The 26,410-nt window shown below is 33.6% G+C and overlaps 1 protein-coding gene across 1 annotated transcript; it reads left to right on the top strand.

Moving 5' to 3' along the window:
• Positions 1–37: 37 nt before the first annotated feature.
• LOC127732529 (collagen alpha-1(XXVIII) chain-like) lies at positions 38–26,335 on the top strand. Its single transcript, XM_052241555.1, has 16 exons — positions 38–225; positions 1,622–1,690; positions 5,658–5,709; positions 6,780–6,851; positions 9,081–9,296; positions 12,896–13,037; positions 13,512–13,899; positions 15,245–15,398; positions 15,956–16,035; positions 17,008–17,164; positions 18,607–18,873; positions 20,556–20,810; positions 21,362–21,434; positions 22,047–22,110; positions 23,121–23,206; positions 25,146–26,335. Exons 1-16 carry the CDS (start codon positions 133–135, stop codon positions 25,186–25,188), a joined length of 2,211 nt encoding a protein of 736 aa, XP_052097515.1. The 5' UTR covers positions 38–132; the 3' UTR covers positions 25,189–26,335.
• Positions 26,336–26,410: the final 75 nt, after the last annotated feature.

The following is a 26,410-nucleotide window of genomic DNA, read 5'->3' as shown; positions in this document are numbered from 1 at the left end:
TACTATAATGTGAACAAGTCCAACCGAACAATGAAAGGTGACAGATCACTGGAAGAGAGCTCGACCAGATCCGGTCCAAAATGGCCGATATTCGGTTTATGTTTTATAATTTTGTGCATAGGCGGACTATCAATGTACGAGCTGTACGAGATTTTGGAATTAAAACGAGAAGTGCAAATGCTTAAATTGGAGTCTGGTCTCAACCTTGTTATCGAGGAACCAAAGGTATTTATATAATAACACTCATATTATATATTTGCAATTATAGGTTGATCAATGTTTTATTATAATCATCATCACTATTACAATTATTTTGTGTTACCATACAAGGTTGCTTAGCAAATTTTATTAAAGCGGTTAATTGTAAGTGATGAGCTAAATACGCATGCGCAAATGGATAACATATAACTTGCATAATTCCTGCTGCAGTAAAGGGAAGCATTTGGCAGGGCAAACATTTGGAACGGTGAAAAAGAAGCTAAGAATCTTGTTAGTGCTTGTCTTGTTTTCTTGCTTTTATTTATGGCAGGTTGGTATTGATGACTGATTTAGGGTCTGTTACTTCACTCAGACCTTTTTAGACTCACAACTATTTAGAGCTTGACACTCTAATATAGAAATGGTTCTATTATTAATTGAAAAGCTCTTCGGATGTGTCAAATTTATAAAGTGTAATCTTCATATTAAAAACCTTATATTGACCGCTACTTGTTTTTTAATCGTTTTGTTGCTGTCTATCACTGACGTCCAACCAAGATCTCAAGACATCTATTTACATGTAAAGCCATGTAATTATCATTTTTTTTTAAAGTGTGGACACATATCAGTGTGGTTAGTAATAGGTTGGTTTGTTTCACATTAATTTTCGACTTACATACTGAAGTTTGCACGATATGCATAATTCAAATTGTATACTATGGAGGAAGTACTATTCTTTTTAAATATAAACATGAAAACACAACAAAATTAAACCAACGCGTCAATAAAATCCAAATGTCCTGAATGACATGTGACCTTACTTATAGAGTTTCACGTTATCAGAACAGTTCACTATATCTGTATATAAATACTTTTATGATGTTTATCAATACTGACACTGTCTATAAATAGTTGACCAGATTAGAAATGTTAGGTCAATTTCGAAGTGATGGGAACTTTTGTACTGAACAATAATAAAGAGAGATAGAGAGCGATATTTTTCTAGCATTGTGAATATATATGACTTGTTAAGGATGTTATTTATTGCAATTAAATGGTTGTTTTTCCAATATCTTTTAGTATGAGATGTTTCTGGATTCTTGATTTAAAAGTTGAATAATCATGTGTGTAGATCTTTCGGCCTGGCAATTACCTTTTCAGATCAGTTATTTCTGGTTTCTATCGTACAATATGCATACACTTAGCATTCGATATATATTATTCTATCAAGTTTTTAAGCATGTAAAATTCACTGTTCGAGTGGCCTATCTAATCTAATCTAATCAATGCTATATGGAATGTATACAGGCGAAATGTTGCACATCTTCAAATAGTTGGTATTTTACAGTTAGTGACATTGCAAAATCTCGACCATTAACAGAAGAAGAAAAAAATGTATCTAACTTTTTATTTTTCATTTCAGGATAGAAGTAAACGACAAGCTGGACCAACATTAAGTCCCACAGAGATTGGACAAATATCAGTCATTGCGGTAGGCTTTTTAACCGGAGTAAAAGAGAGGCGAAAAATATCAAAGGGACTTTCAAACTCATAAGTCGAAAATAAGCTGTTTCTCGTTTCTCGTTTTTTATATAGATTAGACTGTTGGTTTTCCCGTTTGAATGGTTTTACACTATGATTTTTGGGGCCCTTTATAGCTTGCTGTTCGGTGTGAGCCAAGGCTCCGTGTTGAAGACCGTACTTTGACCTATAATGGTTTACTTTTATAAATTTTGACTTGGATGGAGAGTTGTCTCATTGGCACTCATACCACATCTTCTTATGTCTATTGACAATGCCATGTTTAAAAAAGAAAAAGACAAACAGACAAACAACAGTACACAAAACGCAACATAGAAAACCAAAGATTGAGCAACACGAACCCTACCAAAAACTGGGGAGATATCAGGTCCTCTGGAAGGGCAAGAGATGATTGCATACATAATCCTATATATGAATATTCTATCACAGCATCAAACTTGGAAAAAATCTTATCATCCTCCGATCTCACCTTGACGGCTGCCCGCGCCTGATAAAGCTAGTTTGTCTGGCGAAATTAATATTGTTTAAATCTTTAAAATACAGTTATTTTTATAGAACTCATTAGCATACTAAGGTTATATTATAATGCATCTCTTAACGAGATTTTACTATCGGTAAAATACGGTGACCTTACTTACTTTGGCAATAATTTTTAGTTTGATTTTTTTCGGTCAAAACTTAAACAAAACCAAATAGAAATAAATGCATCCGATAAAGATGATGAGCCGGTTGGGTGAATTAATAAAATCCATTTTTGAACACATGATGGAGAAAGAGAATTTAAATATGAAATTGTAAACAAAACTACGATTTATTTTAAATGTACTCAGCAAATCGTAAATACATGTATTAGATGAAGTTGAAGTTCAGTACTACATGTAGGCTTAAATTAACTTAATAGGGTTAACTCTGGTAACTTCATAAAATCCTTGTGACTAGTATATGTAGATAGAATGACTGCATATAAAAAATAAAGAATAGAGAAAAATAGGGCAAAAAATAAAGAATAGAGAATAGCGAGAAACATATAAAGAATGGAGAAAAATGACCTAAAAGATGAAAGAATACTGAAATGAAGGATCACCAATCCAGACCGTCGCATATGGTTTGCAATATGTGGTGATATTTTATGATTTTGCCATATTTTGTTTTCTTAGATATTGAGGATACTTTAGATATTCAAATATAGAGAAAACGAAATGTTTCTTTCCAGCACGCAGCTCGAAATAAAGAGATTGATTTTTATATAACTATGTTGAAATGAACATTTAGTTTCTTGTCTGGCAAATTTCGTTATACATTGTACCTTCGCTGGGCTATATTAAGTATGTTATATCTTCGCTGCGCTAAGTTTTATGTTATAGCTGCGCTGGGCTACATTTTATATGTTATACCTTCGCTGGGCTACATTTTATATGTTATACCTTCGATGGGCTACATTTTATATATTATACCTTCACTGGGCTACGTTTTATATGTTATACTATCGCTGGGCTACATTTTATATGTAATACCTTCGCTGGGCTACATTTTATATGTTATACCTTCGCTGGGCTACATTGTATATGTTACATGTATACCTTCACTGTGCTACATTTTATATGTAACATGTTTACCTTCATTGTGTTACATTTTATAAGTTATACCTTCGCTGTGCTATATTTTATATGTTATACCTTCGCTGTGCTATATTTTATATGTACCTTCGCTGTGCTATATTTTATATGTACCTTCGCTGTGCTACATTTTATATGATATACCTTCGCTGGGCTACATTTTACATTATATATCTTCGCTGGGCTACATTTTATATGTTATACCTTCGCTAGGCTACATTTTATATGTTATACCTTCACTGTGCTATATTTTATATGTTATACCTTCGCTGGGCTACGTTTTATATGTTATACCATCGCTGGGCTACATTTGATATATTATACCTTCGCTGGGCTACATTTTATAAGTTATACCTTCGCTAGGCTACATTTTATATGTTATACCTTCGCTGTGCTACATTTTATATGTTATACCTTCGCTGTGCTACATTTTATATGTTATACCTTCGCTGGGCTTCATTTTATATGTTATACCTTCGCTGTGCTACATTTTATATGTGATACCTTCGCTGGGCTACGTTTTATATGTTATACCATCGCTGGGCTACATTTTATATGTTATACCTTCGCTGGGCTACGTTTTATATGTTATACCTTCGCTAGGCTACATTTTATATGTTACATGTATACCTTCACTGTGATACATTTTATATGTAACATGTATACCTTCATTGTGCTACATTTTATAAGTTATACCTTCGCTGTGCTATATTTTATATGTTATACCTTCGCTGTGCTATATTTTATATGTACCTTCGCTGTGCTATATTTTATATGTACCTTCGCTGTGCTTCATTTTATATGATATACCTTCGCTGGGCTACATTTTACATTATATATCTTTGCTGGGCTACATTTTATATGTTATACCTTCGCTAGGCTACATTGTATATGTTATACCTTCGCTGGGCTACATTGTATATGTTATACCTTCGCTGTGCTACATTTTATATGTTATACCTTGAAGTTCGCTGTGCTACATTTTATATGTATATGTTATACCTTCGCTGGGCTACATTGTATATGTTATACCTTCGCTGTGCTACATTTTATATGTTATACCTTCGCTGTGCTACATTTTATATGTTACACCATCGCTGGGCTTCATTTTATATGTTATACCTTCGCTGGGCTACATTGTATATGTTATACCTTCGCTGTGCTACATTTTATATGTTATACCTTTGCTGTGCTACGTTTTATATGTTACATGTATACCTTCACTATGCTACATTTTATAAGTTATACCTTCGGTGTTCTATATTTTGTATGTTATACCTTCGCTGTTCTATATTTTATATTTTATACCTTCGCTGTGCTATATTTTATATGTACCTCCGCTGTGCTATATTTTATATGTACCTTCGCTATGCTACATTTTATATGATATACCTTCGCTGGGCTACATTTTACATGATATATCTTCGCTGGGCTACATTTTATATGTTATACTTTCGCTGTCCTATATTTTATATGTTATACCTTCGCTGTGCTACATGTTATATGTTATACCTTTGCTGTGCTATATTTTATATGTTATACCTTTGCTGTGCTATATTTTATATGTTACACCATCGCTGTGCTATATTTTATATGTTATACCTTCGGTGTGCTATATTTTATATGTTATACCTTCGGTGTGCTATATTTTATATGTTATTCCTTCGCTGTGCTACATTTTATATGATATATCTTCGCTGGGCTACATTTTATATGTTATACTTTCGCTGTGCTATATTTTATACGTTATACCTTCGCTGTGCTACATTTTATATGTTATACCTTTGCTGTGCTATATTTTATATGTTATACCTTCGCTGTACTATATTTTATATGTTATACCATCGCTGTGCTATATTTTATATGTTATACCTTCGCTGTGCTATATTTTATATGTTATTCCTTCGCTGTGCTATATTTTATATATTATACCTTGCTGTGCTACATTTTATATGATATACCTTCGCTGGGCTACATTTTACATGATATATCTTCGCTGGGCTACATTTTACATGATATACCTTTGCTGGGCTACATTTTATATGTACCTTTCCTGTACTACATTTTATATGATATACCTTCGCTGGGCTACATTTACATGATATATCTTCGCTGGGCTACATTGTACATGATATACCTTCGCTGGGCTACAATTTACATAATATACCTTCGCTGTGCTTCGTTTTATATGTTATACCTTCGCTGTGCTTCGTTTTATAAGTTATACCTTCGCTGTGCTACATGTATATGTACCTTCGCTGTGATATATTTTATATATTACGATGCATATTATTTTTCCAGAGTCAACTTATATCTCAACGCTGTACATCAAATACTACTGTATGCCAGACAGGTATGTTTTTTTTTCTATCTCAATGAAACGGCGTTTGACAGAATGGATAAATAAGTAAACATCCCCCCAACCCCCGCCCCCACCCACCCCCCCCAAAAAAAAACAACAACAAAAAAAAAACAACAAAAAACGGAGCAGAATGAACATTTAATTATTTACCATACAAACATTGACAAAACATACCGTCTTGTGTTTGAGAATGTTCGCTCCTAAGTCCTTTGTTTTAAAATAACATGCTTTTTAAAATTTTAAAGTAACAGAACTCAAAAAGCAGAAATAAATGAAAAGTTGGTCTCCTTGTTGTTTTTTTTTATATATATAAGCCACAATTAAAAATTTGGCGGGAAATAAATCTGTCTAGATTTTTCATTGGCCTCTATTTTCCACTTCATTATATTTGTGACATATATAGGCATTCCAATCAATTTTCAAAAGATCAAAAAAGAATAGCGAAATGGTTTCTACGAATAGCTATGCGCATACAATAAACAAATTACTATTCAAACTCTATAAATCTTTTCCTTCTCTGAGATTAAGATTATCACAAAGAAATCCAATGTTTACATGTTGATGTGTGAAGAATGATACAAAACATAATGTCTAAAATTCTAAATCAGTTCATTGTGTCAGCCACCCAAAAATATGAGATGATTACATCTGATTTACATAGAAGTAATAAATAAATATTTATCTTTTCTCTTTTTCTATAAAGATCAATAATATTAGTTTTGATAAAACATGAACAGAGTCATTATCTCAAATTTTCCAGATGCAGTAAAACTTTCAGAAGATGTTTTGTAGTTTAGGATTTGGAATGAAATATTAATTGAGTATATCTTTCTGTCATCCATTTAATCACTGCTTTTGTATGGCAAACTGAATCGTTGTGCTATCTTGTCTTTTTTTCTGATTAAATTGCCAAAATCTGAACTTTTGCTGATAAACGATAACACTTCTACTTATACTGAGTTTATTATATATTGTCCCAATTTCATTGCGATCTTAATTTGGTTCTCGTTATTAAATCACTGCCTTTTGTTTTCATTGCATATTTCTTTTGTTGTTGGTAGGACCAAAAGGAGATAAGGGTGACCTCGGACAGAAAGGAGATCTCGGAAGTTCTGGTACACCTGGATTGAAAGGTAAAATATACGCAAAACAATCTCCCAAATGATCTATTTCGTTTCCTTTTGTTTTAATGCTAGCTTTTGCTCATCAAACCTTTATACTCGACCTAACCTGATAAAATTTATTCTAGAAATACTTATATAATACCAACTTGAATTAGCATTGAACATTTGTTTTACTGCAACTTGATTAGAATTAATATATAGCAAAAAATAATAATAAAATAGGCGACGAAACCTTTTGGCCATACACTGCACATAACTGTTATTTCCAATCCAAAACAACTGAATGAAGCATGTCTAAAGCATACAATGCCCTGTAATGTGTTATGTTATCAAATCAAAATGAACGTTACACTGTTCCTTAAGAATGGAAGAGCATTAAAATATTTCTTGAAAGAATGATTACTTTGTATGTATACCACCTGCACCGTGAACAAGTCTTGTGGCTTATTGGTCTATATGACTTGTAAGACTAGCAGCTTGAAATATTTCGAAAATTGCACTATTTTGACCCCGTTTACACTAGCATTTTTTTTAATCGATCTAAATTAAACAGGTTAGCGTTCACAGTATCTTTAATCATAATGATCTCTATATCGGTCTAATCTGAACCACTGTGTTCATACTACAAGTAAAAATGCAGTCGATCTGGCCTAATTACCCGTAAAACTGTAAACATTGTGTATAAATAGAAATAATTAATCAAATTTATGTGTTAATACACTGAAACACACACTTGAAAAAAAATGGATGAAATTATTGTTTCTCTTGAATCACAAGTTCAAATTTTCATACTGGTGTTTTTGCAGTTTTTATTAATTTTGAAACAAAAAACTGTAGCAAGGAAGTTACAACATGAAGAAATGCTGCGGTTCCTGAAAAGAAAAAATCAACAGAAGAAAAAAAGACACAGATTTCGAAAATTTATGCTACGGCGAAGACAACCTTTTTTCCGTTTGCTTTTACTTGCATGTACACAAAGGTCTGTTAACAGAGAAATATGGGTTAAACAACGAACCACTGATATATACAGGGATGTTATGTTATTACACGTGTAGTTTTGCCGCTATACATGCGTTTAAAATTATTTTCGATTCCATCGTACTAGTTTAAATCGGTCTTTGCGTTCACATTTAAAGTTAGATCGGTTTACTTTAGATCGATTCAAACTAAACTACCTCTTTTGATATTTTATTTAGTTTAGACCGATTGGAGATCGATTCAACGCGTTCACATTGGCCCTTAAATCGATCTAAATTGAACCGATCCTGTTTAAATCGATCTAAATGTCCTAGTGTGAACGGGGTCTAAAATGCGTTAAAACAGGTACATGTAATTTAGCTAAAAACGTGTAAATTATGATACTTATGAAGCTGTCAACTATGTTAAAACAAGTAGCAGTCGAGTTTATCTAAATTTGCATTTAAGAACCAAAAAATAAGGTTTTTACATGTGGTATTACAAAGTTTAGTTTTCAGGGCCAATGTAAGGCCTTCGTGACTATACACAAACTGTACCTATAAACCCATATGAGGGTCTGGATAAAAATTACAGATTAGAGAATAATGGACCAATCAATACTATAGGAAAAATGGTCTAAGAATAAAGAATAGAATCGATGACAGAAAGGACATTCGGAAACCGTTGTATATTCTAATCTATTTAGGACAACAAACTATGATGATAGAGCAAGTTTCGTCATACATGGAATTTAGGATCTTAGACTATATACCTTTTGAAACAGAATCTTTACAACCTGCTGTTCCCTTCGTTTCTTACATCTAAAAGAAATATGACAATACTTTATGATAATTGTGCTTTTATTCTTACAGTACTGAATCAAAATTAACCTGCTTTTCTTCTTATAAAAATATGAAAATAGCGTTCTCACTCAGAGGTGTCAGACCACCAATTCAAATTCCCTATCTATTCAACCAAAGTGTTTTAGTTTAGACCGATTAAAGATCGATTCAAAGCGTTCACATTGGTCCTTAAACCGATCTAAAGTGAACCGATCTAGTTTAAATCGATATAAATGTCCTAGTGTGAACGGGGTCTACTGTGCAAAGTGTGTGGAATAATTGAACTGTTGTTTGTCTTTTATATAATTTGGTCTATTTCTTTTCATTGCAATGTTGCTGTCAGTTTATTTTCGACTTATGACATTGAATGTTCCTTTGATACCTTTCGCCTCTCTTTTTAAACCTTTATCTCATCATAAATACTTCAATTTTATTACAGGTGAATTAGGTCCTAAAGGGGATTCTGGTGGTCCGGGACAAAAGGGAGAATTCGGACCGTTAGGTTATACAGGATCAAAGGGCGATCCCGGACAGAATGGACTTCAAGGTCTGAAAGGTGACAATGGTACACAGGGCATAAAAGGACTCCAAGGATTGACAGGGTTCAAAGGTGAACCAGGGACCACTGGTTTACAGGGACCTTCCGGACTTAAAGGTACCTATTATTATCTTTCCTCCTGTACATTTATAGGAATATCATTGGTTAAAAGCAAACACGTGGAGACCCTGTATATTTGATATTAGGTCAGTGGGCGTGTTTTATTTTGATACAACTTTAGGTCCTAAATATGCGAGTAAATATTGGTGTACAACAGTCTTCTAGCTGGTACGGAAAACTACGAAGTAGTCAATTTTGACTTATGGTGGATCCTGCATTTTTCAAAAGGTGAATTCCTTTCTAGTTTTCGCCTAAACCTATCAACATATGATTTTGGATAAACATTATTTCAATGTCAGTCTTAAGACAAAAAGTAAATATATGCAAAACTTTTACATTAAGATCCCCGCACCTCCTCATTCCCTTTCCGTTTCCTTCCCCCGATCCGTCATTTGGACCTTCTGAATAAATGATATATATTTTTTTCAATATAAATAAAGAATGACTTTGTTGTAGAGTAAGTTAAACACCCATTGAAAGAGCAAAGCACACTATTCCAAAATGACGGTACCAGTTTCGGTGTTTGAATAAAACAGTTCTTCAAATAGTATCTATATTCATTCTAAATCTTTGACAGTACTTTTGTTGACAGCTGTTTTCTTTCTTGTACATTTGATATTTTCTCCTATCCAAAATATGATATTTAGTTGGTTGAAAGACATTTTCTGAAGTTCTTCAAATTATTTCTCTTGTAGGCTACACGAGCATGCGTTTCTCCGACTGTTTATGACGTCTTTACACTAAATACGCGCATGCACCAGAGTACCTTTGTAATCTTGTACCTCCATGTGTACAAAGTCCAACCAACTATCTGTTGTAAAATGGTCTTGACATCATTGTTCCATTTTGTAGACTTTCCCTTACTACTAAATCGTTTATTCCCTCCACAATACTTAAGTGGAATAAACTTGATCCAAAAATTCGCAGCTTTCGACTCTATTTCTTAATTTAAGAAATAATTGAAAAACTACTAAGTAAAGTTGAAACCTTTTATTTGTACGGCCCGAGAAAATTGAATAATATCTTAACGCAATTGTGATGTTCCGCTTCATTCGTAAACTATGACCTTTTTCGAGCGAACATTATAAATGATCCTTCTTGCCAATGTGGATCAGATATTGAGGATGTTCATCATTACTTCTTCGTTTGTCCAAAATACACTTCTTGTAGAATAACCATACTCAATAATCTGAACTGGCTTTCCGAAAACTTTGTTTTAGAAAAAAAAAAATATTTAATTTGCCGAAACTGGTACATGTAACTGTCGAACGAACAAAATATTCAAATTTTCGAACAAGTTCAAAATTTCATCAAAAAGTCAAACAGATTTCTTGTACCTTCATAAAGCGATATTGATGCTGACATAGGACATCATACATCAACACTCACGTCACCACCCCAGAATTATATAACTTTTCAAACTCCCCCCCTTTTTTTTTTGCTCGTCTTTTTTACCTTTAATAGCTCGTATTATATTCTATAAATTGTTTGCTTTACATGCATGCGCATTATACTATTATTGTATTTATTTATATTGTAATATGGAGAAGAATTTATAAGTGTGATTTACTTATGTCTAATCCATTTTGCTTTAATTTAGCAAATACAATATGTTTAAACTAAACACTAAATATGTTAGATGGGTACGGACTGATACTTTAGTCTGAAGAACATGATTTATTTAATAGTTATAATTGGTTTTCAGTAAACGCGATGTTTGTGCTTCGTACCGATATTTTGAGTTAAGGATGTTTGCTCCTCTAGTTTTTGAATTTTTGCCAGATATTCGGAATCCTCTGCTTTTATCCATGTAGTGCCAATAAACATTTTACCTGCAAACCCCTACTTTTCTTTTTATGATTTTATTACATATAGTTTAAAAAGCCATATTTGAAAATCTTATAAAATCCTTGTTATTTTTTCATAGCTTTTGAAAGATAAAAGGTGCCAATATTAAATGTATGAAAAATCTAGTGAGAATCATTACCCGCCAAATATTCAAGGGCTTATATCTCGAAAACAAGGACAAGGACTCCTCATTTTTATCTGTTTTTTTAGTTCCTTTATTTATATACTATTTATGTATAACAGTCTTTTAAAAAGCTGGTTATTTTGAAACAGAGTACCGAACATCCTTAAGCCAATTGCAACTGATTTTTTCAGCGTGTTCTTATATGTTATCATGTTTCATCACTGCCCGGAGTTAGGTAAAGTGGTTTCTTAATGGTCCTGTCCCAAATCAGGAGCCTGTAGTACCAATGGTTGTTGTTGGTTCGTGCCTGTTATATTTGTTTTTCGTAAATTATTTTATGAACTAGGTTGTTAGATTTCTCGTTTGAGTTGTTTCACATTTTTCATGTCGGGACCTTTTATAGCCGATTATACAGTATGGATTTTTTTCATTGTTGCGGGCCGTATGGTGGCATATGATTGCTAGCTACCACTTCATTTGAACTCTGGTGGATAGTTGTCTTATTGGCATTCATATAACATCTTCTCAGTTTTATTTTAAGACTATTTGATTCCAATGTACATAGTTAAAGTGGAGAAAAAAGGGAACTGCCAAAAATTATTTGTAAACTGATCACTTCTATATGATATTAAGGATGCTATTTACTCTGTTTCAAAATAACAAGCTTTTAAAAAGACTTTAATAAAGTGTTAATATATGAATAAAGGAACTAAAAAATTATAAAAAAATGAACGGTCAGTGTCCTTGTTTTCGATATATACGCCCTTGAAAATTTGGCGGGAAATGATTCTCTCTAGATTTTTCTTACATTTAACATTGACGCCTTTTTTCTTTCAAAAACTATGTAAAATAACACGGATTTTATAAGATTTCAAATATGGCTTTTAGAACTATATGTAATAACATTATGAAAAGAAAAGTAGGGGTTAGCGTGCAAAATTTGTATCGGCACAACATGGATAAAATTAGAAGATTCTGAATATCTGACAAAAATTCAAAAACAAGAGTAGCGAACATCCTTAACCATATTTGTTCTTATAGAATTGAATTAATTATAAGCTATAAATTACTTTATCTTTGCATAAACGAACGCATCAACACAGGAGTCCAGGTTAACAAAATACATAAAATGGACTGTTACGATTAAACCCGTTGCATCTTTATGCACCTGTCCTAAGTCAGGAGCATGTTGTTTATTGGCTGTCGTTTGTTGGTGTGGTTCATAGCTGTTTCTTGTTTCTCGTTTTTTATATAGATTAGGACTTGGTTTACACTAGTCGTTTTGAGACCCTTTTATAGCTTGCTGTTTCGGTGCGAGCCAAGGCTCCATGTTGAAGGCCGTACTTTGACCTATGATTGTTAACTTTATATGCATTGTGACTTGGTTCGAGAATTGTCTCATTGGCACTCATACCACATCTTCTTATCTATACTCATGTTCTTCTGCTTGACAAATGAAACAAGACGTTGAAAATATTCCAGTAAATATGAAGACGACGAAGACAGTAACTGGAGCGCTGTTCCATCGATAAAATAAGTATGTCTTAATACGTGTTTAACTAGGTTTACTGTAGACCCTCTTCTTTTCCAATAAACAATGTTCCCAAGAATGTTCTTTTCCTAGGCGAAGTTGGAGTCACTGGGAGTCAAGGACTACCTGGATTAAAAGGAGACCAGGGACCTCAAGGAAATATTGGCAGCAAAGGGGAATCTGGTCCATTTGGACCTTTTGGACCACAGGGAGAAAAGGGAGTACAAGGTCCAATGTAAGTACCTTGAAATTAAAAGTTTCAGAAAACAGTAACAAGTAACACAAAAGACAAACCAGTGAAACATTCAGAAATATTTTCCTCAGATGGGTCTTATCAAGGGAAACATGTGTTTTTGAAATTTTGTGATGAAGATCGACAACTTACCTCTTATATTTTTTCAGATGAAATTATTTGTCTCTAAGCAAGGTACACACACTCAAAGAGAACCTACGGATTATTTCCTCTCACAATTGTTTCCTGTAAATGTTGATTAAATCAATTCAATTACTTATTTGTTAAAAATCCAAATACGGAATCTTCGCAAAGATCTACAAATTTCAATTCTTAGAAATAAATGTGATTTAAAATAATCCGTGTTACTTAGAAGCTAAGAATATATTTATCAAAATGGTTTATACAAACATTCCAGTGATTTTTCAAAGTTATCTGCCTTAACCTACGTGTTTAAACTGGTAAAAACTTTTACAGAGGTCTGACAGGTGCTAAAGGCGATCAAGGAATTCAGGGATTAACAGGAAATCAAGGACAAAAAGGAGAATCTGGAGACAAAGGATTACCGGGTCTGACGGGAGGCAATGGACGGGATGGACTTCCGGGTCAAAAAGGTGAAATCGGACAAACAGGAACTGCTGGAACTCCTGGAAGCAGTGGTAGGGATGGACCTCAGGGACAAAAGGGTGAATTGGGAGAAAAGGGTACACCAGGTTTGGTAGGAAGTAATGGTTTGAACGGACTTCAAGGTCAACGAGGTCAAACTGGAGAAAAGGGGTCTACTGGATTAGCAGGTAGTACTGGAAGAGACGGACTTCCGGGTCAAAAGGGTGAAAGGGGCGATCGAGGAATTCAAGGAATAAAGGTATTTCTAATTTTGTTTTTAATTTTCATGATTAGAAGGCGTAAAAACCTATAACCAATAATAAGCACAACCATATCAAAACGGATAACTGTCCTTCTGACTAAACAACACGTGCCACACTTCTATATATTGTATTATTTTTCTGACCAGCAAGTCTTTGATTGTTAGAGAGTTGAAAAGACTGAGACATTCATCTGCTGTTTGAATAAATTGATTGGTTGATTAGTGGTTAACGCCGCTTTCAGCACTGTTGTGCTATTTCATAGCGGTCAGTTTTATTGGTGGGTGAAGCCGTAGTGCCCGGTGAGAACCCCACACCTTCGTAAGTAAAACTGATTCTGCTGTTTCAAAGTTCTAAAGACATAAAAAAAACATAAACGAGCAAAATTAATTTTAGTCAAGGTGTTTGGTACCACTTTAAGTTATTAAATTTGTATGAAGCACAAATTTAAAAACAGCAAACATACAAACAGAAGGCAGAGTACAAAAAGTACTCACTTTGCTCGATCAAAACCAGTTATAACTAAAAAATATATCATGTTATCCCAGACTCAAGAATCAATCAGCTGGTTAGAAAGCATACAAACCGTAAGTAGGGCAAATGGAACATGACCTTTCAAAAATGGAAGATTAACAATAAGGAACAAAAATAAGACTTTTCCCGTGATATGCTTAAGTATCCAAATCTAGAAGAAGACAATTATTGATGTATATATTTTATTTATATGAAGTAAGTTTCCTTGGGTGAATTTCCGCATGTTAATTTAAAAATTCTTGAGTAGTTAAAGCAAACATATCATCAAGGTAATATTAGTGTTATCAAATGTATCAGTTGAATGGAATTTAGATAGATTTTAACGGAGTTTTGCAATTAACTGTGATTCCTAACGAAACACAAACAAGTTTACCATTAAAGGTTCGCAATTGGTGCCAATAGGAATACCTAAAACCTGTCGATAAACTTTATTGCCGAAACGTACATACATGTAGATGTTTTCAAAGAGATAATTTACAGCATCGCTGTTCCATTTAGTATATCTAACATATTTAACCTTTTCGTTATACGAGCAGGCTTTATATGAATTGCAGCAAATAAATCTGCAATCTGATTTATCAAAGAACCGTTTAATTAAATAAAAGAACTTTTTTTGAAAAGATCGTATGTACGTGTTGTGTACGAAGTCAAAATGTCATAATTGTCTATACCGAATCGAAGGGACAACGTAGATACGTAAATTATATGTGCTGATATATAAGAGTGTGCTATGTTCTTCAAAGGTTTTGCAATATTGTTGATCCTAAACATTTTTGATCTGGTAATGCTTGTTATAACTTTTCCCTACAGGGAAGCGATGGAGAACCTGGTCCATTTGGTCCTCAAGGCCCTAAAGGTGGACAAGGCACAATTGGTCAACAGGGGATTCAAGGGCTACAAGGAGCTAAAGGAGAAGTCGGACAACAAGGTGGTGCTGGACTACCAGGTCTCACTGGAATTCAAGGTAGATAGATTTTAAAAAATATCACTCATACCACACCACTTCGATGTTCACGTAGTAGCCTCAATGGCAACATGTCGTAAAACTGTCAACGGTCGAGTCAAAATAAAGACTGTAAAATTTGTAGAAGTATTTTATTTCCGAAGCCTACGGCATTTAAGGTTGCAATTCTGTAAATATAGACAATGCAATTTCCCATAGGAACTCCTTTTACGGCTAAAACTGTACCACTTTTACTATGGAGTTCGTAAAAAATTATATCCTAGAAGGGAAAGTTCATATGCACTACTATTTTTTTTCAAAGGTCAAACTATAGAGCTGTGCGGCATATTTTCAACATGTATATGCCCCGAACTTATATTTAAGGTAGATAGAGGGTCATCTGGGATTGCAAACTAGCAGAATTAATATTTGTTTCTTTTAATCTGGATAGTTGTTCTCTAGACGGTACTCTATAGATATTTCAGAAACAAGTGTAAAATTTAGTCAAAGTCGGTCAATATGATAGTTGGATAAATATAATTAGGAGTATGTTAAGATATATTTTAATCTTTTTCTAGGTCCGAAGGGTGAAACTGGTATTCAGGGTCCACAGGGTCCTAGTGGACTTCAAGGACTCTCTGGAGGACCAGGACAAAAGGTAACAGATTTCAAACCATGCAATTCCCGGAGAGACGCTTTAGTTGTTCTTGCGTCAGAATAGTGGTATTATAACATGTATTGGTCTGTCATATCTAAGTGTAATCATTATAAAATGATTGCCAATGAGACGACTCTCCACCAGAGACCTAATGACGTACAAATTTATAGCAACTATAGGTCTCCTTAAGTCTTTAATCATGGTTGTTTCTCTAGTCATATTATACTCATGCATATACCTGTATGACAAATCCGAAAAAAGAACATAGATGACACACATAAATCAAGTATCATCATTTTATGATATTCAAATAGAACACAAAAAATTAAATCGGTAACATGTGCTCCATACTGTTCAATATAATATGAGCTGCGTCGGATAGAAATCGACCTTATGCAAATAAATGTCAATACATCTGTTAACTTATTTCGGGTCAAAAAAATTTCTATGCAAAGTCTATAACTGTTTAAAAATTGAGTTGATATAAGAACCCTACAAAACCGACCCAAATTCGTCTTTTGTTTCGTATTTGAATGTTCTAACATCAATTAAAGTCTTACACATGTAAAATTAAAATTGAGAATGGAAATGGGGAATGTGTCAAAGAGACAACAACCCGACCATAGAGCAGACAACAGTCGAAGGCCACCAATGGGTCTTCAATGCAGCGAGAAACTCCCGCACCCGGAGGCATCCTTCAGCTGGCCCCTAAACAAATATGTATACTAGTTCAGTGATAATGGACGTCATACTAAACATGTATACGTGCACTTGCATAAGGTCGATTTCTATCCAACGAGGCTTATATTATGTTATTTCAAAACCTGCTCGGACAAGAAAAAGTTTTCTGCAGTAATTCAAACACCGACTAATTTTAATATAATAATGAACTCTTTCTTACTCGGTTATATTCTTACCTTCGAATGTTACATATTTTTACAAAAAAGTCAAATGTGTATTGGTATATTTTAGGGAGAAGTTGGAACAATTGGACTTCAAGGTCCACCGGGACCTCAAGGTTTACAAGGTCAAGAAGGACCAAAAGGTGTAGTTGGGCCTTCAGGTCAACCGGGTTTAAAAGGTGAAAGAGGAAATGATGGTAGTTCTATGAGTTGTTGTAATAATTTAGGTAAGTAAGTTTATGTACGAGGGTGTGGATGGGGGTCCTTCATTTCTTTATAATTTTGGGGAAAAAAATTATCTCCTAGAAAAACGCTTATTTTGCAAATCCATATAGAAATTACTTTGCTATTGAATTTATCTGTAATTATATAATTTGTTTTATTCTGCACATCGTTTATTCCTGTTATATATTACCTTATTCTTCTATTTTCTAAAGCTATTCTTTATACTTTTTCACCCCATTATTCTCTATTTTTTTCTTTTTTTCTTTTTTTTGCTTATTTTTCTCTATTTATTAAATTTTTGCCATTATTATCTAATCTATAAACCCCATCCATACCGGCCTCATGAATGCTTACAAGATACACACGCACCTAAAGTTCCAAAAGGGACCTATAGAGTACTGTTTTATCTCAAAGTTGTTCAGGTGCCCAGAAAATTGAAGTAATCTTTTTGACCATTCAACAGCTATCACATAAGACTAAAATATATATTTTAGACCAAAGATTTGGCAAAGGATTCACTTTGACTAACACATATTGTTTTCAAGGTTAAAGGTCACTTTGTATGATTCGATTGTCTGGAAAAGGCTTACAGACAAATAAAAACAGTTTAAACTATTTTGTTTTGTTTATACATAAAAAACGTTACATTGTGCTAAAGATAACATTGTCACCTCCATGATTTATCATTTACCCTACGAGTCTAATATGGAAAATCACAGATTCACTCATTTCGCCCTTCTTCTTTTAAAGTTCGTGAATTATTACGCGAATTAAATGTGAAATATCATGTGTAGCATGGATAACGACCACTGTACCAAATAAAGTGTTTGTTGTATTATAAAAATGTGAGCCTTGGACGTTCTGATTGGTTACGAGAAAAGCGGTGCGGGACGTTTGCGCTTTTTCATAGGATATTTGTGCTTTTTTTATAGACATTTGCGCTTCAATTTATAGAACATTTGCGCGTTTACAATATTTAAAGTGTTCAAAAGTCATTTCATAACACACTGACATAGTTATATAGCTAAAAGTAAACATTTTAAAGACATACACAATAGTCCTTTTGATTAGATTCTGTAACTGCAAATTGTCCCTCTTCACCTTAAAATGTAATAGGCATGACGCTATTAATGGTTTCTTTAAAGTGTTTGGTGAGGTTTGTGTGGCTCAGACTAAGCGACTAAGCTGTGTTTTGAATACTGTTGTTTGTGTTTTTTTGTCGTTTTTTATTTTTTTTTTGTCCGGGTTTTGACGGGTTTCCTCGGCATATCTTCCGCCTCTTTTATCCCCTGTAAGTGTAACGTGTATCAACGGTGTGGAAAAAAACAATTTTTCTAACGTTTTTGTAAACGTCCATTTTCGAAATGAATTAACATTTTAAGAATAAATGATATCAAAAGAACATATAATAATATTCAATACTTTTTTCATTTTTTGTTTCTAGTTAAACCATATATAGATGGTGACGAAACGTTTTACGTAAAAGCTAAATTAGGTTCGACGATTTTCTTACCATGCCATGGTCACGGTTCTCCAACACCAGCCAAGAAATGGACCAAGAATAAAGCCACCACAGAAGTGTCCAGAGGAGCTCAAACAATAGACGGCCTTATCATACCCAACGCACAAACCAGTGACAGTGGGGTTTACCATTGTAAGGTCGAGAGTGGTCTCGGAATGGCTGAAAAATTGGTCACAGTGGATATTTATGGTACGTAGAAAATCGAGGATGTACGCTACTCTTGTTTTTAACGTTTTTGTCAGATATTCAGAATCCTCTAGTTTTATCCATGTAGTCATAAGTGCCAATCAACAAAATTCCTGCTAACCCCTACTTTCTTTTCGTTATTTTATTACATTAAAAAAAGCCATTTTTGAAAATCTTTTAAAAATCCTTGTTATCTTTTCATAGTTTTTGAACGAAAAAAAGGTACCAATGTTAAATGTAAAAAATCAAGACAGAATCATTTCCCGCCAAATTTTCAATTGATTGTATCTTAAACGCAAAAACATGGCCCTTTCGTTTTTTTCTGCATTTTAAGTTCCGTTATTATAGATAGACTATCAATGTATACAGTCGTTTAAAAAGCTTGTTATTTTGAAACAGAGGAGCGAACATCCTTTATAAATAAGTAAATCCTTTAAATACGACATTGTGTGATTTAGACGAATCCCTGCTACAGTATCGATGTATCATTAAGATTTGATTTGATTTGATTTTTGGTGCTTAACGCTTTTGGGCTATTTCGTGGCGGCCAATTTTTATTGGTGGAGGAAGCCGGAGTGCCCGGAGAAAACCTCCGACCTTCGATAGGAAAACTGACAATCCTAGTCAATTAAGATTGGAGTCGAGTGCACCCGCACGATCGGGGTTCGAGCTCACAACCTCAGTGTTGACTGGCTAGTGATTACAGTAGTAACTACTTAGACCACTCGGCCACCGAGGCCCCTGTATCATTACGACTTAGAAATGGACGATAGACGTTTCTTTACCACACTTTAATGGTTAACTGTTTATCGATGTCCAAGAAAATACAAATCAAGGTAAAAAATGGAAAGCTGAGATAATCGCATTAAACTCCAAAAGAAGCAAGACCTGGTGCTTCAACAAGTTAAGCGTCAACTTACTATTTTGAAGTCGTGATAAAAAAAAAACCCATTTAGGTGATACTAGAAAGAAAGTAGAAAAATAATGCAAATATTTTATATCAACCCTGTCACATGACCATGGACTTATTCAAAGTCAGGAACTTCGTTAATGATTGTCTTATGTCATATCGTTACGTATTTTGTTATTCGGAGATCTTTGACAGCCTCTAAAATTTGTTTACAACTTAAAAGTTTCTGTTAAGAGTCAGGACGATTTAGAGCTTGAAATATTGTTGTTTGTTTGTTTTTTTGGGTTTTTTTTTTTGTCTCGTTTTAGCGTTGTCTCATTGACGTCAACCACTCATCTCTTTCTATTAATATTCAGATATCAAATCTGTATTCACCTTTTCAGAATTTAAAGCATTCTGGGTATTTTTTTTCAAAAGCGAAAACTCAAACATCATGATTGGTTAAAACGTACTAAACAATGGAAATCCAACCAATGACGTAAGGTTATTTTCAATTTGATGTACAAACAATGACATTACCCATAGTTCTTTACATTCTGAAAAGGTGAATAGGTTATTATGTATTGATGGTATAAAGTAGCTTTTTATCAACGTTATATTACAAATTTTACATTGTACGTCAATCGGTAGGTGAAGTTTACCGAACGTCCCCCAATTCAATCCCGCCATTTTATTGATCACATGGTTTATTATGTCTCAAGTAATAGAAAAGACTAAACTCAACGATAAAACTGCCAAAAACCCAAACAATTTCTGTTTTACCTTTCGATTGTAGATAACCGTTTACATATTGAACCAGTGCAGAAGTACTACGAAGTGGCACGTGGCAATACAGTTAGTGCTATTTGCAATGTTACCAGCGTTGACAAGTATACCATCAAGTACAATAAGGTCGTTGGCGGTATGCCTTCTAATTCACAAGTTCTACAAAATGGCGCTTTAGTTTTCCGACTTTCGTCGTCTGCAGGGTCTGGAGAATATACATGTGAGGCAACCTCAAGTACAGGAACACATTCAGCTTCATTTTTTGGTAAGATGTCGTTAACTAATTCAACAGTATTCAATTGGACGAGAAAGTACTTTTAACTGTATAATGCATCTTCATGTGTAAATCTACACCTGGAAATCTCGTTATAATCTCGTTATGAAGTTCTTCAGGCTTTGATTTCTTTTTTATATTCTCAAGCTTTGAAAAGTTATTTATATTTTTCAAACATTTGTTAATTTGTTAATTTTATTTTAGTCGTTTTTAAAGCAATACAAAAGACATTCAAAAGATTCATGCCACATTTCTTAATTGTATATACACGAGAGACGGAAGATACCAAAGAGATATTCAAACTCATAATTAAAAAAAACGAACTGACAATGCCTTGGCAAAAGACGACCAAAGGACCAAAAAAAACCCAACATTGAAATCTAAACACTGAGCAACATGCTTCCCATCAAAAACTGTTGGTGATCGTAGGTGCTCCGGATTGGTAAGCAGTTATTGCTTCACATGTGAAACAAACTTCGGTACTTTAAGACTTTGTTTTGTCCATTGAAGAATTGAATGATGACGTCACATATTGATTTTAGTTGTAGAGACAATAACTTTGACTTGTTCCACCAAATTCTCCGACTGTGGCGTAGAAGACAAAGCAATGTGCAGGTAGGTAACAAATTACAAAATATTAAACAACGGCCTAGAGAAGAAATAAATTGGAAAATAATTTCATCAACATTAGGCCATCTTATTAATTCATTTCTTATTGCAGCATACAATAATTTATTAATGACAAATGCGAATCCAGAGTTTTAAATAGGGGAAGGGGAAACTATGCAGTATCAGGAGTAAAAAAAGTATTGGTTATGTAGGACCGTAAAAAAAGTTTTTTTGTTAATATCCCGATCCTTACCTAACTCTACACAATTAAAGAGCTTTTGGATCATTAGTTTTCCGCAATTTCGTATTTACAATAGGAAAGACCAACGATACACTGTTTATTTTTGAAATTTTTTTATTAAGTTAACATGATACCACAAGTTTTAAAAGCCGAAGTTTGAGATAGTACAAAACAAACAGGTCTTAACAGAACTACCAAAACCAAACAAAGTTCAGTTAGTTTTATTACATTTTGTTTTAAATTTATGAACTGGTAATTGACAGATTAAATATATCTTTTTAAATCATGCCAATATCGGAAGCACGGTTGGCTACCGGGGAGTGTAACTGCTGTAACAACTGTAGCAAGTATTGTAAACTGATTATGTCTTTTTTCAGTGGTGACTGTCCAGCAGGCTGTACAGATCTGAATCCTAACTATCATGCGCATAGATTTTCATTGGTATGTTATTTTCAAAAAAAGGCAAAATTGGAAAAATTCTGGTACTGTAACAGTTAACTTAAATTTTGCTCATGAATGACCATTTCTTCTTTCCCAACAATGATTCACTAGTTTTCTTGTAATATCGTGCGAAAATGGAAGATTACATGCCAATGTTGTTATTTATACAAGAAATTCTAAGCAAAATGAAGATAAAGCTCTCACATCGTTGTCAATATAATGAAATTATATGCGACTGTCATACATGTGAGAGGTTTGTTTAGCTATAAAACCAGGTTTAATCACCATTTTCTACAAAAGGAATATGACAGTTGTTTTCCTTTCGTTCGATGTGTTTTAGCTTTTGATTTTGCCATTTGATGAGGGACTTTCCGTTTTGAATTTTCCTTGAAGTTCGGTATTTTTTTAATTTTAATTTTGAATATATAAGATGGCGCTGTTGTAGGATATCCCAAATGATTTGATGCATATAATATTACACGTAAGAAAAACGTAAACAACATTTTCCTGTCATACTTTGGTAAAAATAAACATAAACAATAGCAATAGTTTAAGTATACATGTATACTGGTAATTTAGCTTGGACGGGATATATAACAATGTTTTAAGAGACGATAACAAGTAAATAACAGTCTTTTTCTGTCAATGTTTCTTTTTAATGTAAACATTATTTTATAAAGTAAATATGGACTTAGAATACAAAATTACATAAATATCGTCTTTTAACTTTTTTTATTCGAGCATTACTGATGAGTCTTTTGTAGACGATTCGCGCGTCCCGGGTACACCACTTTAAGTATATATGATGAGTTTATGGACCTCAGCAGCCGGTTGTACGAACGTGGCATTAGCCTAATGGGTCATTAAGTCCTCATTAAGCCTTTATGACGCATTAGGCTAATGAAGACTTAATGACTCATTAGACTAATGACACGTTCGTACGACCGGCTGCTGATACACAATTAGATGGTACTGTATAAAACGTTATGGCATTTCTTATTTTTCTTTAGAATTTACCAGTATGTAGATCAGCAATAAATAGCGGCGACATAACAACGAATGGAGGTCATATTGTGTGGAAAAATGAACACGTGGGGTATGCATTTCTACAGATCTAAATATCCAACCAGACCACATAACAAAACAAAAGAAAAGTTTCAATTCCGTTTTAAACTAAACAACCCTTCGGGATAAGTCCAGTTATATAACCTGACTTACTCTTCTGAAGAATGGATTGTAACTTGACCACTGAACATTCTCCAGTCAATTCATTCTTCTCAGCTTCCTACATGTGACAAAAAAGAGAATATCTTAATTTCTATAGGTCACTGTATGGCCCTCAAAAGTAGCCAATGGCTTACATCGTATGAAAACCAGTTATGCTCACACTGAATTAGCCATAAGACGATTCATGCTCAAATTTAAAACTTTTCAGCCGAGCCTCGGACATTCGACAAAGTTCTCAATTTCTCTAACACATGTTAGCACATTAAGATAACGGTGTTTTACGTTTCCGCAAATTGGCATTATTTTTCCGTGAAAAAAAGATGACGTTTCCGCAAAAAAAAGTCTACGTTTCCGCAAATAAATACCTTACTTTTCCGAGAAAATAGTAACGATTCCGGAAAAAAATAAATTATTACTTTTTCGAGATAAAAATTAAGGAGTACCTTGAACTTTGTCCTAAATGAAACCTGCAACAACTGATTGTAGCATCATGAAATTTTTGAAACAGCAGTATGCATTGCACATTCAAAGTCAATATGATCTACCTCGGGCTGGAGAGTTAGTCTTCGGGTAGTGCACACATCAATAAGCAGATCCCACATTTTAATAAAAAGTGGAAGTAACGCAAACACAAGAGGAATGTAGTTACCATTTTACACCCATGTATCGAATACTTAACTGTGCCATCTATGAAAATATCAGTTATTTCATTACATATACGATTATAGACATTTCAAGTTGGTGAAACATAAAAATATAACGATTCCAACATCATCATCTTTCACTTAGGTGAAACTTTTATTTTTTTATATCTAGTATATTGTAGATATAAGATCAGAACCTTTTTTGTATAAAATATAAAATAAATAATGTATCTAACATATATTCAAATATTAATAATTTACTACCAGGTAAATTTCCGGAAAAGTAATAAATACAATTTCTGGAAACGTATACTTTTAAGTTTCCGGAAACGTAGTATTGGAACTTTGAAAAATTAGCGGAAATGCAATACACCCTAAGATAAATCAAGCGAGCTGCTAAGATAAAAAAGATGTGGTATGATTGCAAATGAGACAACTCTTCACAAGAGACCAAATGACACAGAAATTAACAACTATAGGTCACCGTACGGTCTTCAACAATGAGCAATGCCCATACCGCATAGTCAGCTATAAAAGGCCCCGAAATGACAAATGTAAAACAATTCAAACGAGAAAACTAACGTCCTAATTTATGTAAAAAAAAAATGAACGAAAAACAAATATGTAACACATCAACATACGACAACCACTGAATTACAAACTCCTGACTTGGGAAAGGTACATACATAATGTGGCGGGGTTAAACATGTTAGCGGGATCCTAAACCCCCCCTAACCTGGAACAGTGGTGGTACGGTACATTTTTTTGTACAACATAAGAACGAACTATAAAAATCAGTTGAAAAAGGCTTAACTCATCAGATGGATACAAAAAGAAATACATCTAACAAAAAGGACTGGTTATTACCCTTATACTTGGCCGATCAGATCAACGGCAACCACTCGTTGCTTAATTTGTTTTATACAATGGGTCCAGAAAGTGTTAAATTGCCAAAGAATTAGAGAAAAATGTATGATAATAACAAACTGCTACGGAACTCTAGTTTATCAATAGGTCATAATTTCTTCGATAGATTGAACATTCCGTACTAACGTTGTAATGTAAAGCGTACACGATCAGGTCAAACTATATAAGGAGTAATTGTTATAAAAATTATAAAGGTCTTCGGAATTGTAAGATTAATTTTGTATTATTATTTTTCAGCGGAGGTGGTGAAGCTGCACAGTTTACTACGCTGAAAAGATAATAAACTATTTATTTTTGTCTATTCATCTTGCATGCATACATTAATAAACTGTGATACACAACATATGAAAACACATTGCCAAATACTAGACTATGTTATTTCTCATTTTATTAAACGTTTTATCTTCTCATGACCTACATCTCCACAGAGCGGCTTGCATGAGTTAATAAAACTTGACTAACATGACAATCTTCTAACATGAGATATTGGAATAAACGTCGACCAATTGTGCACAATTATATGATTATTCTAAATTTAAGATTTGAAATCCAAGATGCCAATAGATACACCTAAGTGACAAAGTGAACTACGTGTAAACAACGTTTTCTATTAAACCGACCACAATCGTAACTACTCGACCATTCTCGCTACTCATCGTCGGCGTAGCGAGAATGACCGAGTAGTTTCGATTGTAACAGACCGATGTAATGGGTAACCGAGATGATGAAAATACAGTCGTACCTAAATTTTTTAATTTCAAAAATCTAAAAATGACTGCATCTTTTGGACTTAGTTGAAAACGTTAAAATTAATAAACAAGGATGGCAGAAGGATATTTTTGTGGATCGAATATTCATTTTCACTTTTTTTCTTATTATTAAAGCAATTATTTTGTATCAATTGTTCTAATTGCATGACGACCGGCGCAAATTTCTGCCTGTTTGTAACTAATTAAGAGAAGCCGACTGGAATGTATTGACATGTGATTTCTCATCTGCTTTGTTTATTTTCACTGTTGTCCAAATACATTTTCCTTTTTTCATCGGCAGTAAAAGAAATTTCAGTTCTCACCTGGCCGGGATATTCATTTTCAAAATATTTCAGTCTCAAACACCCAATCCCTGATTTTTAAATGGTCAACCCCTAAGTAACATTCACTTTACGTTGCGCGAGGTAGATACGATGTTTAGAGGGAATATGATGTTTTGTTCAATGTCATATGGGATAATATCAACCAATCGAATATTGTTAAGCTTTCAATATTTACATAGAGTGGGAGAAAAAAAACATATCTCCTTGTGGCAAAGTAAATGGATGTGTTCCCTTCTCTCTTTATTTGACGTCCAGAAAACAGAAAATTCAGGTACATGCAGTTTATCATATTACTTTGATTTTATAATTACATTGAATAAAAGTATTTAAACCACAGGTTTGTTCTATTATACGCTTGAAATAAGTAAAAACACTCATTGACAATGATCTCGTGGTTCGAAAACTTAAT

Source organism: Mytilus californianus, unplaced genomic scaffold, assembly GCF_021869535.1.
Source record: "Mytilus californianus isolate M0D057914Y unplaced genomic scaffold, xbMytCali1.0.p SCAF_25, whole genome shotgun sequence".
NCBI classification, from domain to species: Eukaryota; Metazoa; Mollusca; class Bivalvia; order Mytilida; family Mytilidae; genus Mytilus; species Mytilus californianus.
The sequence above is the reverse complement of the archived record's forward strand: the minus strand, read 5'-3'. Positions and strand labels throughout refer to the sequence as shown.